General features: G+C 32.3%; 1 protein-coding gene across 10 annotated transcripts in view; it reads left to right on the top strand.

The window, feature by feature from the left end:
* SENP6 (SUMO specific peptidase 6) overlaps window positions 1–13,147 on the top strand; it is a 116,910-nt gene extending 103,763 nt beyond the window's left edge. For 4 of the 10 annotated variants that reach the window (XM_037132993.2, XM_037132995.2, XM_053664121.1 and 1 more), the window contains 5 exons: window positions 2,002–2,108; window positions 4,244–4,332; window positions 7,112–7,180; window positions 7,284–7,434; window positions 9,170–11,070. In XM_037132993.2, the coding sequence (XP_036988888.2) occupies window positions 2,002–2,108; window positions 4,244–4,332; window positions 7,112–7,180; window positions 7,284–7,434; window positions 9,170–9,379 (626 nt within the window). In that variant the 3' untranslated portion in view covers window positions 9,380–11,070. Of the gene's footprint in view, window positions 1–2,001; window positions 2,109–4,243; window positions 4,333–7,111; window positions 7,181–7,283; window positions 7,435–9,169; window positions 11,073–11,139 lie in introns of those variants that run through there. The other 6 variants (XM_053664115.1, XM_037132996.2, XM_037132992.2 and 3 more) reach the window with 4 other exon arrangements.
* The last annotated feature ends 643 nt before the right edge of the window (window positions 13,148–13,790 follow it).

Genomic DNA, 13,790 nt, shown 5'->3' on the forward strand with positions numbered 1-13,790 from the left:
TTTTCAGGAATGAGGTCCCATAGCTTTTATCATGTTTCCAAGGTATCATACACCAAGTACATTAAATAAGACTATTCTCTAGACGTGACTTTACTACCTCAGAGAGGATGGTTAAGCAGTCTATTATGTAAAATGATGACTTTACTAAAAATCAGGATATGAAAAGCTTGCAAAAATTTTTGTGATTTGATTAGTATCTCAGTAATTGATTTCTGTTTGGGCTAGGACTATAGTTGACAGAACTTATTGAAGCATTTTAGAGTTTTAATAAAATTTTAACCATCAAATACATACAGTTATTAATGTATTGTCTACTGATGTCAGATAACATGCCATAGTAAATGAGTGGAATTGTATCTTAGCACAGGAATTAGGGTTGTGGTTTTGTTTTTTAAGGTCAAATGTAGGAAAATAATAATGTATAGGATCACTGTATCACTAACTTGCATTTCTTGTTTTTTCACTTGGGCTGTACATGAAATAGTTGTTTTGTATGGAACATGAAAAATGTGTATGTTTGAACTCTAGACACACTTAGCATCTTCAGGTGATCTCACTATTAGAAGCTCTTAGGAACAGAGATCAATCTAAGAGAATAGCTAATGGAATTAGCACCTCAAAATTTATATCAGGGCACTTGTTTACTGAATGAAATAATCGAAGGAATTAAGAACACTACTTGAATTACTTTATCCATTTTTTAAAATATGCATATAGTTTAATTTCATGTAAGCTTCATGTTTATATGATAGCTTTGTAGATAGAAATAATTTGCTGCTAAAATAAGTTGATATAATTGATTAATTCTGAATTTTTTGAGGATTTGAAGAAATTTTATTCAAATATAGTTGTTTTAGCTTCAAACATACAGACTTTTTAAGAATTATAAATTGAAAAAGTTGTTCTTTGCATAACTAAAATATTTACCATAGCACTTTATTATTTTAAATAGTATGTTTTCATTCATGACATTTAAATTATTATATATATCTTTTTAGGAACACATTTTATTTCTGTTTTCTCATTCCATATTACTTATAGTAGTATTTTTAATTCCCTTTTAAAAACGTATGCTAAAATACATTTTATCCTATCTTAAAATTACGGTTTTTAAAACTTAGAAGTGGTATGCTCTATAATAAATGATATTGGTGTATTTGGTATTAAAGTGCCTGACTCAGTTTTCATGTAAATTTATGTTCCTTGGAAACATTTTGTGTCATTAATTTATTTCAGCAAAATAATTGATTTTTAAGAATTTAGATTCTTGAAATGGACCTTTAAAAATATTTATTTCAAATTTTTCTTAATGAGTTATTAAGGTGTACCAGCACCTACATTAGACTTGTGTGGTTTTATTTTATTGAATAGTCTGTAAATATAACCATGTGTGAAGGAAAAATATGGAGTTGAGGAACTTGTTCATAACTGCTATTGTAACATGAAGGTTATTTTCATTTTTGTATTTTTTAAATTATTTGTCCAAAGCAAGCCTATTTTACTTAATTTTAATCATTTATTTTTACCCTGTATTGTACAATTTTTATATTTTGAGATTTTATTTTTAAAATGTACAGTATTTCATTTTATGTTCTACAGTATGCTAGCTGTCTTATTACTAGACATTTAGGTTATTTTCTGACCATTGTAGCTCTCGTTATTAAAGATTTGGCATACCTAGCACAAAAACATTTATTTATATATACATATGTACATAGATATATGTATTTAAATGTACATATATATTTAATCATAATTGTTACCTAGTTTTTAAGTTTTAATGAATTATAGTGTGTGAATAGTAGAAGCAACTCTGTAATTGACATGTCAACCCAGAGTTTTTAAAAAGTAATTTATTTTATATTTGGATATTACATGCTGAGATTTTGTATCCTTAATTACTATATCCTTTATTGATTAGTAGCCTATAGTCTTACAGCCTGTGTACTATAAGTTATATGCATGTCCTTTTTCATTACCTAATGTTTCTTATTAATACAGATGATGTGAACAAAATCAGACTAAAATATAGTGATGAATCAGCTGAAGCTACTAGTAAAATGCTTGAAGATGAACTCATCGACTTCTCAGAAGATCAGGATAACCAGGTGAAACCTGCTTTTGGCAAACAGTTCTCATTTTTTATCTAATTAAATGTTTTTCTTTCTTCAGCCACTAACTCCTGTATTGGGATTTGGATTTCATCTTAAAACAAAAATTAAGTATTCAGTTAAAAAGTTACTAGGATAAATGTATTAGGGCTGTTTTGTTCTGTTGGGTTGGCCAAAAAGTCTGTTTAGTTTTTTCCATAAAATAAAAGACACGTTTTTCATTTTCATGAATAACTTTTTTGATTTGGATATTTTGAGTATGTCAGCTGCCTCCTGCTATTGGCTTCTAGTGGCTAGATGCCAGGGGTGCTGCTAAACATCTCCCAGTGCATAGGACAGCCGGACAGCAAAGAATTACTTGGTCAGAATGTCAGTAGTACCAAGAAACTTTGCAAACCACTTTTGACACGTTGCATTAGTCAGCACCTTCTCCATTCACTACACAAATCTTTTGCGTCGGTTGCATTTGAAATAATAAAGTATAATATGCCAAAAATGTTGCATACTTTCTTCCATCTTTAATATGAAAATGGCTGCACAAAAATTTACCAATTTTGATATTTTTAAAAAATGCACACTGATATGACAGCAGTCACAATACAATCTAACAAAACATGGTTTCAAATGAAGTAAAATACAACCAAGCATTACTAGAACCACCGCACAGAAAAAACTAAACAAACTTTTTGGCCAACCCAATAGTTGCCCCTTTCTCTTCCTCTTTTAAATCATTTATGGGCCATACCTAACCTTTAGTCTGACTCGAAATTCAAAAGGACGATGTTTAAAATTTTAATTAGCTGGTACATGAGCACAGCAGAATTATATTACTTTTTCTACTTTCCCAGTGATTCTTTTTCTTTTGTCTAATTTAACATCTTTGGCAGGAGCAGATAATATTCAGTTAAGACTAACATAGGTCAACTCTAATATTTACTTAATGTCTCACTTGCTCTAATGAACTTTACAACACCCAGAATAAAGTATATTATTGAAAATACATAACTTCAATTAAAGAGGACTTTCTATTGAGAGAAAAGTTTCTAAGAGTCCTACAGCATACAGTTTCTTTAATTCTCTATTTCTTTAGTTGTTAGGACAAAATGAATTTATCTGTCTGGTAGTGAAAATAACTTTGTACTACACTTTCTTCTTCCTGTTTAATCCTCTTATGAACAAAAGCCATGTTTTATCATATTTAAAAGATGAACAATGTATGGCTGTGAAATACAGTTTTTCTCTCCAACACAGGCACATTCAGATTGCATTTAAGGTGTGTAGTGGGCACTTATGCTTCTTCAGTCATAGCAGTTATTTCTTTAATAAGGTTGCCAGAAGCTTTTTCATAGAACAAAAGAAGCCTTGTTTATTTTATATTCAAGATAATTTATAGAATAAGACACCATATCATTAAGCTGTCTCCTCTCAAGTGAAGTGGTTTTTTTTTAAAGAAAACTATTTCCAGCCTGGTTGGTGTAGCTCAGTGGATTGAGCACAGGCCTGTGAACCAGAAGATCACGGTTTGATTCCCAGTCAGGGCACATGCCTGGGTTGCAGGCCAGTTCCCAATGGTGGATGCATGAGAGGCAACCACACATTGATATTTCTCTCCCTCTCTCCTTCCCTTCCCCTCTTAAGATAAATAAATAAAATCTTTTAAAAATAAAAAGAAAAAAAAAGAAAACTATTTCCAAATACCCTTGAAATATTTATGATTAAAAAATTATATAAAAGAATAATAAATAAAAGTCATTCATATCCTATTGCAAAACAATTGTCTTAGCCAACTAAGTTTTTGTAGAAATAACTAAAATCAGAACAGTAGTATTTGAATGGAGAAAAATCAGTCATAATATATTTAGAGTTTAGAAATTTATTCTAGATTGAGTAAATGATGTAACAGTTTTTCAGAGACCTCTAATTTGTAGTTTCTTTTCATTAAAATGTCACTGTGGTGGCATTAGGTAATTGGAAGTGAGTGACATAACAAATTTTCTAGTGTTTGATTGCCTGGCTAGAAACTTTTTTTACATATTTGTTACAAAGATTTTTATCCTCAATAGTACAGTTTTGTTAGGTCATTAGTTATTCAGTTGTATATTTTCAGTACTAATATAAGCTCTCTTTTATAGGATGATAGCAGTGATGATGGATTCCTTGCTGATGACACTTGCAATTCAGAAGTAGGACAGTGGCATTTAAAGCCTACTATCTGTAAACAGTAAGAATTAACTATGTATATCTTATAAACTACATGATAATTTTTATTTATGTACCTTCATAGAATAAAACATGACTGCATAGTTTTTATCTAAACAAGTATTTAAGTAAAAGTTATAATGGCTGTCAAGTTCAGAGAGGAAAACTGGGTCATGCCCAATGTCTGAGGATCAAACTGGGGAGAGAGTAATCATTTGAATCCTCCTCTTGCTCCTTTTCTATGTGTGCACACACAGAGATTTCTGTCCCAAATGAGAGTGCACCTGTATTGGTTTTCATAAGTAATATAATCTGTCTCTAGAGACTTCTTAGGTAATGAATTTTCTGCCTATCTGTAGACTTCATCTCTTTCGATTTTTTTCTTTTTGTAGAAAATATTGGCTGAAACTCCACTAACAGCTTTTGAAAAGAAAACATTTATAAAGAAAAATACAGAGACCTAGAACAGTTAAGAGATCTGCTCCAAATCCCATAAAATTTTAGCCAGAAGAACCCTAGACCTTTAAACATTCCAGGTCATTTTGCATTATATTAGACTTTCTTGCTTGGGTTTGTAACAAAATTTTGAAGGTTGAGTCTGATTTGTATTGAGTGTTTAAAGTGGAATCTTGCAGAAATCATTGGATTCTAAGTGAATTCATGTATGGGATGATTACCTGTTTTGTTATCTGTAATAGGTTTTCATCAAAATGGGATTATTTTCATCTACTTTTGCATGACCTTACTTTTGGAAATTTGGAATATAATATATTCACATTTTCAAAATTGTTTTGACATCTGCTAAATTTCTTTAAGTAAATTTTATTGATTATGCTATTACAGTTTTCCCAATTTTTCCTCCTTTATCCCCCTCCATCCTGCACCTCCCAACCCTCCAGCTTATCCCCCTTAGTTTATGTCCATGGGTTATACATATAAGTTCTTTGACTTCTCTGTTTCCTATACCATTTTTTTATCACTCCCTGTCTGTTTTATGCCTACCAATTATGCTTCTTCTTCCCTGTACCTTTCCTCCCTTGTGCTTCCCCTCCCCTTCCCTGCTGAAAACCCTCCATGGGTGATGTCCATTTCTCTGATTCTATTCCTATTCTAGTTGTTTGCTTAGTATTTGTTTTCATTTTTTTTCTTTTAGACATTCAGTTGTTGATAATTGTGAGTTTGTTATCATTTTACTGTTCATATTTTTGATCTTCAATTTCTTAGATAAGTCCTTTTAACATATAATGATGGCTTAGTGATGATGAATTCCTTTAACTTGACCTTATCTGGGAAGCACTTTATCTGCCCTTCTATTGTAAATGATAGCTTTGCTGAATAGAGTAATCTTGGATGTAGGTCCTGGCCTTTCATGACTTCAAATACTTCTTTCCAGCCCCTTCTTGCCTGTAAGGTTTCTTTTGAGAAATCAGCTGATAGTCTTATGTGCACTCCTTTGTAGGTAACTCTCTTCTTTCCTCTTGCTGTTTTTAAGAGTCTCTTAATCTTTAATCTTGGGTAACTTAATGATAATGTGCCTTGGTGTTTTTCTCTTTGGGTCCAACTTCTTTGGAACTCTCTGGGCTTCCTGGAAGTCTGTTTCCTTTGCCAGATTGAGGAAGCTTTCATTCACTATTTGTTCAAATAAGTTTTTAGTTTCTTGCTGTTGTTGTTCTCCTTCTGGCACCTGTATAATTCAGATATTGGAATGTTTCAGATTGTCCCAGAGGTTCAAATGTTTCTCCTCATTTTTTTGAATTCTTGTTTCTTCATTCTGTTCCAGTTAGATGTTTATTTCTTCCTTTTGTTCCAAATCATTGATTTGAGTCCTAGTGTTCTTCCTGTCATTGTTGGTTCCCTATTTTGCTTTATTTCACTTTGAGTGGCTCTTATTCTTTCATTTTTCGACCAAGCTCAATCAGTTCTATGAGCATCTTGTTTACCAGGGTTTTGAACTCCCCCATCAGATAAATTGGCTAGCTCCTTGTCACTTAGGCCTTTTACTGGAATTTTGTGCTTTGTTTCAGCCATATTTCTTAGTCTTGGCTCACATTAAGTTGTAAGGGGTCAGGGCCTTAGGTATTCACCAGGGTAGGGCAACCCTCCTTGCTGCACTGTGGTGCTATCTGTGGGGGAGGGGTCAGAGAGGGAACAGTGAAGATCATCTGCTCATTTCTAGCAAACTTTCCAACAAACTCTCATGTAACACTGGGAGTTTCTCCCACTGTGGCAACCCCTGCCTTAGTCCATAGTCAGCTCTGAGTCTCAGTTTTCTGTTCAGGCAGCCATGGTCCACCACTTCTTTACAGGTTCTCTGTCTGCTTATCTTACTGATCTGGTTGATCTGGTTGGTCTGGTTGATTGTGTCTTTAATTCCTTGGTTGTTGGAGTTCCACGCAGTTTGATTTTTCTGGCACTTTTGCTTGTTTATTATTTTTAGATTGGTTGTTATCCTCCTTTTAGTTCAAGGAAGCGAAGGGTTTCTATCTACCCCTCCATCTTGGCTGGAACTCCATCCTGCTAAATTTTGAGGTATTTTTAGAAACCAGCTATGGAACTTCTGTGAAATATATTTATAACTAAGATATAATTAGATTAATATTCTGTTATTTGGTATTTAACATAACTGTGGATCTTTGTTATTAGGTCATGTATATCTGTAGTTTTATTTTGTGTTGCCCTCCCTCCCCCCGCCAAGTTTTACTGAGGCATGCAAAAGGAATATTTTATTGTTAATGTACTTTTGCACTTTATGCACTTTTAACGTTATAAAGTGTTAAAATTTGGTCATTTCTACCCTGCAGACCTTGTATCCTACTGATGGACTCACTCAGAGGCCCTTCTCGATCAAATGTTGTAAAGATTCTAAGAGAGTAAGTTCAAATCTGTACCTTGTACTTTGTATTCTGGTGGAACTAAAGGATTGTATATATTTATGTGTGTATGTATATTCTTATGATATATTCATTATTACAGGTATTTAGAAGTGGAATGGGAAGTTAAAAAAGGAAGCAAAAGAAGTTTTTCCAAAGATGTTATGAAAGGCTCTAATCCAAAAGTACCCCAGCAAAACAACTTTAGTGATTGTGGTGTATATGTATTGCAGTATGTTGAGAGCTTTTTTGAGGTAGGTTTCAATTTATTGGATATGATATAATAAATTTAAAAATACTGTATTAGATCTTATGTTAGTATAAAAAACAATAAGTAAATATTTTGAAAAGTTTGAAAAACTATCATTTCAAAAGCTATTCCAGAGAGCAAAAAACTTCCAAACTGGAGAAGTTCTGAGGCATAGAAAGGTTGCATATTTCATAAAATCCAGCACTTGTGACCTCATTTCACATCACTGATCAACTCCTCCCTCCATTAGGTCTTTCCACTCTCTTTTGTCCTCTTTCAGATACATTTCTGGAAATGTGTTCATATTCACTGTCTTTAGTTCCACAAATTCTACTTCTCAAATCTGTAATATGACTTTATTCTCATTCTTATATTCAAATTGTTCCTGACCTCACAGCACCATTTAACACTGACCATTTCTTTGTTATAACACTCTCTTCCTTTGACTTTAGAGGTGTAATACCACACATACTTCTCTTGGATATTCTTTACAATTATCTCAACTCCTTTCTTTATTCACCATCTAGTTTACCACTAAGTCCTGTGAATTTTACGACTTCATATCAGATATGTTCAATTATTTGTTCCTGATGCCGCTTTTGAAGTTCAGTATACTAGCATCACTATTATAAACTACTGCCTCCTACCTTGTTTTTCACAGCTGTTTTCCAAAAACCCACATCTAATCATGTTTCTTTAAATCTTATAGTGTCTTCCTGTTGCTCATGGGTTAAAGAAAAATTCATGTGGCCTGAATGATCGAACTTCTGTCCGAGCTCTTAGCCTTTACTTTCTACTGTTCTCACTCTAGCAGTCTATATAAACCAGCCACCAGAATGTCATTTTTTTAATATTGTATTGTGTTCTTTCTTGTCTCTAGACCTTGGTACATACCTTCTGTACCCTGAATACTTTCCTGTTGCTTCTGTCATTTCTTTTTTTTTTTTTTTAGATTTTTATTTATTTATCTTTAGAGGGGAAGGGAAGGAGAGAGGGAGAGAAATATCAATGTATGGTTGCCTCTCTTGGGTCCTCTGCTGGGAACTGGCCTGCAACTCAGGCATGTGCCCTGACTGGGAATTAAACCACGATCCTTTGGTTTGAAAACCTGTGCTCAATCTACTGAGTTACTCCAGCCAGGGCTGCTTCTGTCATTCCTTACTTGGCTAATTCGTACTTAACTTTAGGTCTTAGCTTAAACATCACTTTCTGGAATTGTGTTAAACCCCCAGATACTTATTTTTGTAGGATTCACTGCTTTTCCTTTCATAATACTTCTCATAGTCATTGTTTTTAACTGTTATCTGTCTGTCTATACTGGGGTCAGCAAGCTTTTTTATAAAGGGCCAGATACTAAGTAGTATTTTAAGCTTTGCAGCTATACCGTCTCTGTTCCTTCTCAGTTCTCATGTTGTGGCAAGAAAGCTTCTACAGACAACATGTAAATCAGTTAACATGGCTATGTTCCAGCAAGGCTTCATTTATAAAAACAGGCAGTAGGCAGAATTTGGCCCACTAGCCATGGATGGCTAACCCCTGATCTAGAATTTAAGATCTGTAGGCAGAAACTATTTTATATGTCCAGTGGCTACCAAAATGCCTGGCATATGATAGATAATAAGTAAACATGTACTAAACAAATTATTGATTTTTCATTTAACTCTGGAATGCTTTTTTTAAAAATCTAAACTATTATTTCTTATAGTTTTCTAATGTGCATTTAACATTTATATTTTCAGAATCCAATTCTTAATTTTGAACTACCTGTGAATTTGGCCAACTGGTTTCCTCCCCCAAGAATGAGAACAAAAAGAGAGGAAATTCGAAACATAATTCTAAAGCTGCAGGAAGATCAGAGCAAAGAGAAGAAGAAGCATAAGGACACTTACTCAACAGAGATATCTTTAGGTGAAGGAACAGAACAATGTGTCAGCAGTATCTCAGATTGACCATTTTTGATGCTTGTCAGTGTTGTCTTGAAACTCAGTGACTGTCACCTTTGGGAATAGACAGTAAAAAACTGAAGTGCTCACTACTCAGAGTGATTTGGAAATGTTAATGCTTGTATAAATGTCATGTAATTAATTTCCAATGGAATATGTATTAAGTCTGTAAATATGTTAATGAGGCCAATTTTTCCAGCATTTATAATTATTTTTTTCACTTGTTAGGAAGCTTTTGTTATGTATTTTCTGTTAATAGTAATTAAAACTGCAACTTCTAAACAGAAAATAAAAAATATTTATAGGAAGAAATGATTAATTTGATATTCTTTAGTGAATTTGTATTAAAGTCCTCAGTGGGTGTGATATGTTTCATGGGAATATTCAAGTATCTCTGATAATTGTTTTGATCTTTTGCATTTGTCCTAAATAACTTGAAATACAAAAATAAGATGAACTCTAAGGCATTTTGAACAAGAAAGACAGCTTTATGTGCTTGTATAGCAGGAAAAAATAACAGCTTTTTAAATTCATATGTTCCCTTGTGTCCAGAAGCTCCAAAATGGAATAAATATTTATAATTTTACATAAATATTTAAGAAGAATCAGTAACTCAAAGAACAATAACCTTGAATTATACTACTAAAGAGTAACTATATCATATATTATTGTCAGCTACATTTCTGAAGACATCTAAGACTCAGGTTAAAACTATTTTGGTAAGTGCAGCTCCAATTTTAAATATTCCATGTTACCTTTCTATACTATAGCTTAAAATAGTCTACAATCTGTGATACAGTTAATCGATAAACATTTTTAATCTGTGAACACAGTAATTTAAATAGGAATTTACTATTTTTTATAATGGCTTTTGCTATTTTTTCATTGCTCATTTTATTCTTGTTATTTTGATAAAGTATCAGACTTTGTGCATGAGATTTTTAGTGTAAATTATTTTTACATGTAAAAAAGTACTATCTTTAATCAGTTGCTTCTTAATGCAGGAAAAAAAAATCTCCTACCTTGAATTCCCCTTTTAAATTCTTAAAAATGTGATAGTTCTGACGATAGATTCACAACTCAGAGGAATCTTGCATTACCAGCTGAAGTTATTATTTTCAAATGAAATGTTATTCATTTTTTTTAATTAACTTTGAGACTTGAAATATATATATTTTACAACTTTTTTGTCAAATAATGATTTTTAAAATGCACATATAACAAAAAATAGTTAACAAAAGGAAGGCCATTTTTATTATCATTAACTTTATTTTTAATCTGACCATCTCTGGCATTGTGACCAACATTTTAGGCTATTTTTAATAAAGGCCATGTGTGTTTGGAGTAAATGGGGCGTTGTTAACAACAAAAAAATCCATTAAGACACATTCATGAAGAGAAACCTTTAAAGTGTAAGCTTAAAGAGGGTCATCATTAGCACTATCAATTATATTTTGTTATTTTGAGCTATCTTAACATTTTAAAATTTCTGGTTACATTATTTCTTTTTTTAGGAATGTCCTAGAGCTGTTAGCTCAGATATGAAAAAACAAAGAGTTCAATTTTGTTATTTACTGAATATGGACAAAAAATGGAAATTGTTTTTAAAAATGTCTGGTAGCAGTAAACAAAATTGATATATTTAAGTTTTTAATGTATTGTATTTTGTCAGAATTTGAAGGTACTGAAAAAACTATTCTAAAATGCTTATTTGTTTTTGTTTTAATTTCTAATGGTTATATTTTGCATTCTTAATTCTTGGTAAGAGAAAAATATAACTTGTTCTTTGGGCCATCTCAAGTCAGTCACATTTTGACATGAAAAATACAGATTGATGCCATCAGCTTTCTAAGAGGTACAGTATTCATACATTTGATATTTCTCCCACTCCATGTAAAATTCTGTTATGAAAAGTTATACTAATGACTTTGTTTACACACACACATATATAGATATATGTATACACACACACACACACACATTGACACACGTACTGAAAACTTTGGAGATTGCCAGGTTGAACTCCAAAGCTACATTTGAGAATCTTTGATATATATGCACATTTACATGAGGATTGTGTGCTGTAGTACTTTTATATATACTTTATAGTGGCTATCAACCCCTTAGAATATGTTATTAGAAGTTGTGAAACAATTTTAAAGTTTAGTGGTTTGTTGCTAGACACTGAAACTGCATGATGAGTATCTGGTGTCTTACCTCATTAGATAGATCTGTTGTATTTGTTTTCTTGTTGGATAGAATAACAGTTAATCATTTTTAGAAGAGTTTTAGATTACTTGCCATAAAATTTGTATGTGTCTTACCTCTTGGTAGTTTAGGAGCAAAGTAGACATTTAACTAGTTCTTTCCCTTTGGTATTGCTAAGACAGCTGAAACTTAATGTTATTATTCCAAGTACACATAAATCTCAATCATTTAAGCATAGTAACCTGTGCTTAAATTATTAGCTATAGGTAGGAGGTTCTATTTGCAAGGATAAAATAATTATTTAGATTATATCTTGTTTTAAGTCACCAAAATAAATTCAGTATTTGTTTCTTTAAAAAACTATGATATTTGAAGATTTTAAGATACTAAAATAAAAATGCTTTAATTTCCCAGACATCACAGATTGTACTTAAGTCACACACAATTCACTGAACAGAATAATAATGAATATATTTTAATATATAAATATATATGATTAAGAGTTGGTGGAGTAAAGCTATTGGAATGTGATAGAAAAAATAACTTAGAAGAAACAGAACCTTTAAGAGATGAAGTGGTGTAGTGCTGTATATTTAGAAGAGATACAGTAACAAGGTTGCTCTAGAGATCACTTTGAGGACAAAATAGAGAGAGGAGATTATTGTGGGGGCATACTACAGACTGTCTAGCCACATGAATGTAAATGTATAGTTTACCAGTAAGACAATGTAACACACAGGCAACACTGGACTGTACTGAGAAATGTAATCTACTAAAGAATGTGCTGAAATACTCCAGCAGGACTTTTGGTACCTTTGTTGTTTTTCTGCTCTTAGGAAGAAGAAAAAGGGTTATGAAAACTCTTCGAAGCTTAAATTTAACTACAGAGGAAGAATTGGTTGATCAAGTTGAAGAAATGTATACCTTGAGGAAAAGTAGTCCTACTATCTTAATTCTGACAAGCCACATCAAGGAATAATGGTAGGGCACCCTAAACTACTATTAAAGAAATCACAATGCAGTGTACTCAGGAAAATACCATAGACCCATGGCCTGAAACAAGAAAAATGAAAAGCTCACAGTTCTTTATCATCTTTATTGCAAATAGTAGCTAAATTATCCTTATTGTTAAATTATTACAGTGAAGAATATCTTATCCAAAGCAAGAATTTTTATCTAGAAATATATATCAAAATCACCTTGTGAACTTTTTGCAATACACATAACTCAGGTCTTAACTCCAGTGGTGCCATGTATTTTCAAATAATTCCTCACAACATTCTGGCATGCATCTTTTGTGTCAGGCTACTGATTTGAAAGGATCAGTGTACTTTGCTGACAGCTTTAAAATTTCACCTTCCAAAGGTAATAAAGCTTGTTTGCATTTTCTTTCAAATGCTTTAGGTACCACTTTACTCCCATTCCCCCAGGTTCTCATTAAGAACATGATAGAAGGTCAATGATGAGAACTCATATTGTCCTGAAGGAGAGGATGATTTAAAACTCATGCTCAGTTAAAAAAAAAAAACATAAAAGAAGAGGTTATTAAGTTGCTGTTACTGAGCCTTGAAAAGTTTTAAAGAAAATCGTTAAGGTACTCAAAGGTTAAGATGGGCAAATCAATCTTGCTTTTCTAAAGGAAAAAAGAGCTCAGTGGATTGAGCTCGGGCCTGCGAACCAGACAATCGTGGTTTGATTCCCAGTCAGGGCACATACCTGGGTTGCAGGCCGGTTCCCTGCAGGCCAGTTCCCAGCAGGGGACGCACTAGAGGCAATCATACATTGATGTTTCTCTCCCTCTCTCCTTCCCCTCTAAAGATAAATAAATAAAATCTTTAAAAAAAGTATATTATCTCTGTAAATTAATATATAATTTAAAAAAAAGGAAAAAGATTGTGCAAATTATAAAACATATCAAGTAGATAAATTCTAAAGTGAATTATATAAATGAATGATTTGTAAACTCTTAAAGGTCACTAAGGAGTTATGGAACCACTATAATCAAGGTTTTTAAAAAAAATTTAAATAGCATTCTGGACTAGTCAATCTTGAATGCAGCCAAATTAGCAATTCTCAAAGTGTGTTTGATAACCCTAGTCTTGAGGGACATTTATAGGTTCTGTGGTCAAATAAGTTTCTAAAAATTTTAAACCAAGTTAAGCAGGTTTCTTGGAGTTTTTAATATTGAATATGCTAATGTGCAGAATGA

Source organism: Artibeus jamaicensis, unplaced genomic scaffold (genome assembly GCF_021234435.1).
Source record: "Artibeus jamaicensis isolate MK-2021 breed Jamaican fruit bat unplaced genomic scaffold, CSHL_Jam_final contig_1127, whole genome shotgun sequence".
Classification (NCBI taxonomy): Eukaryota; Metazoa; Chordata; class Mammalia; order Chiroptera; family Phyllostomidae; genus Artibeus; species Artibeus jamaicensis.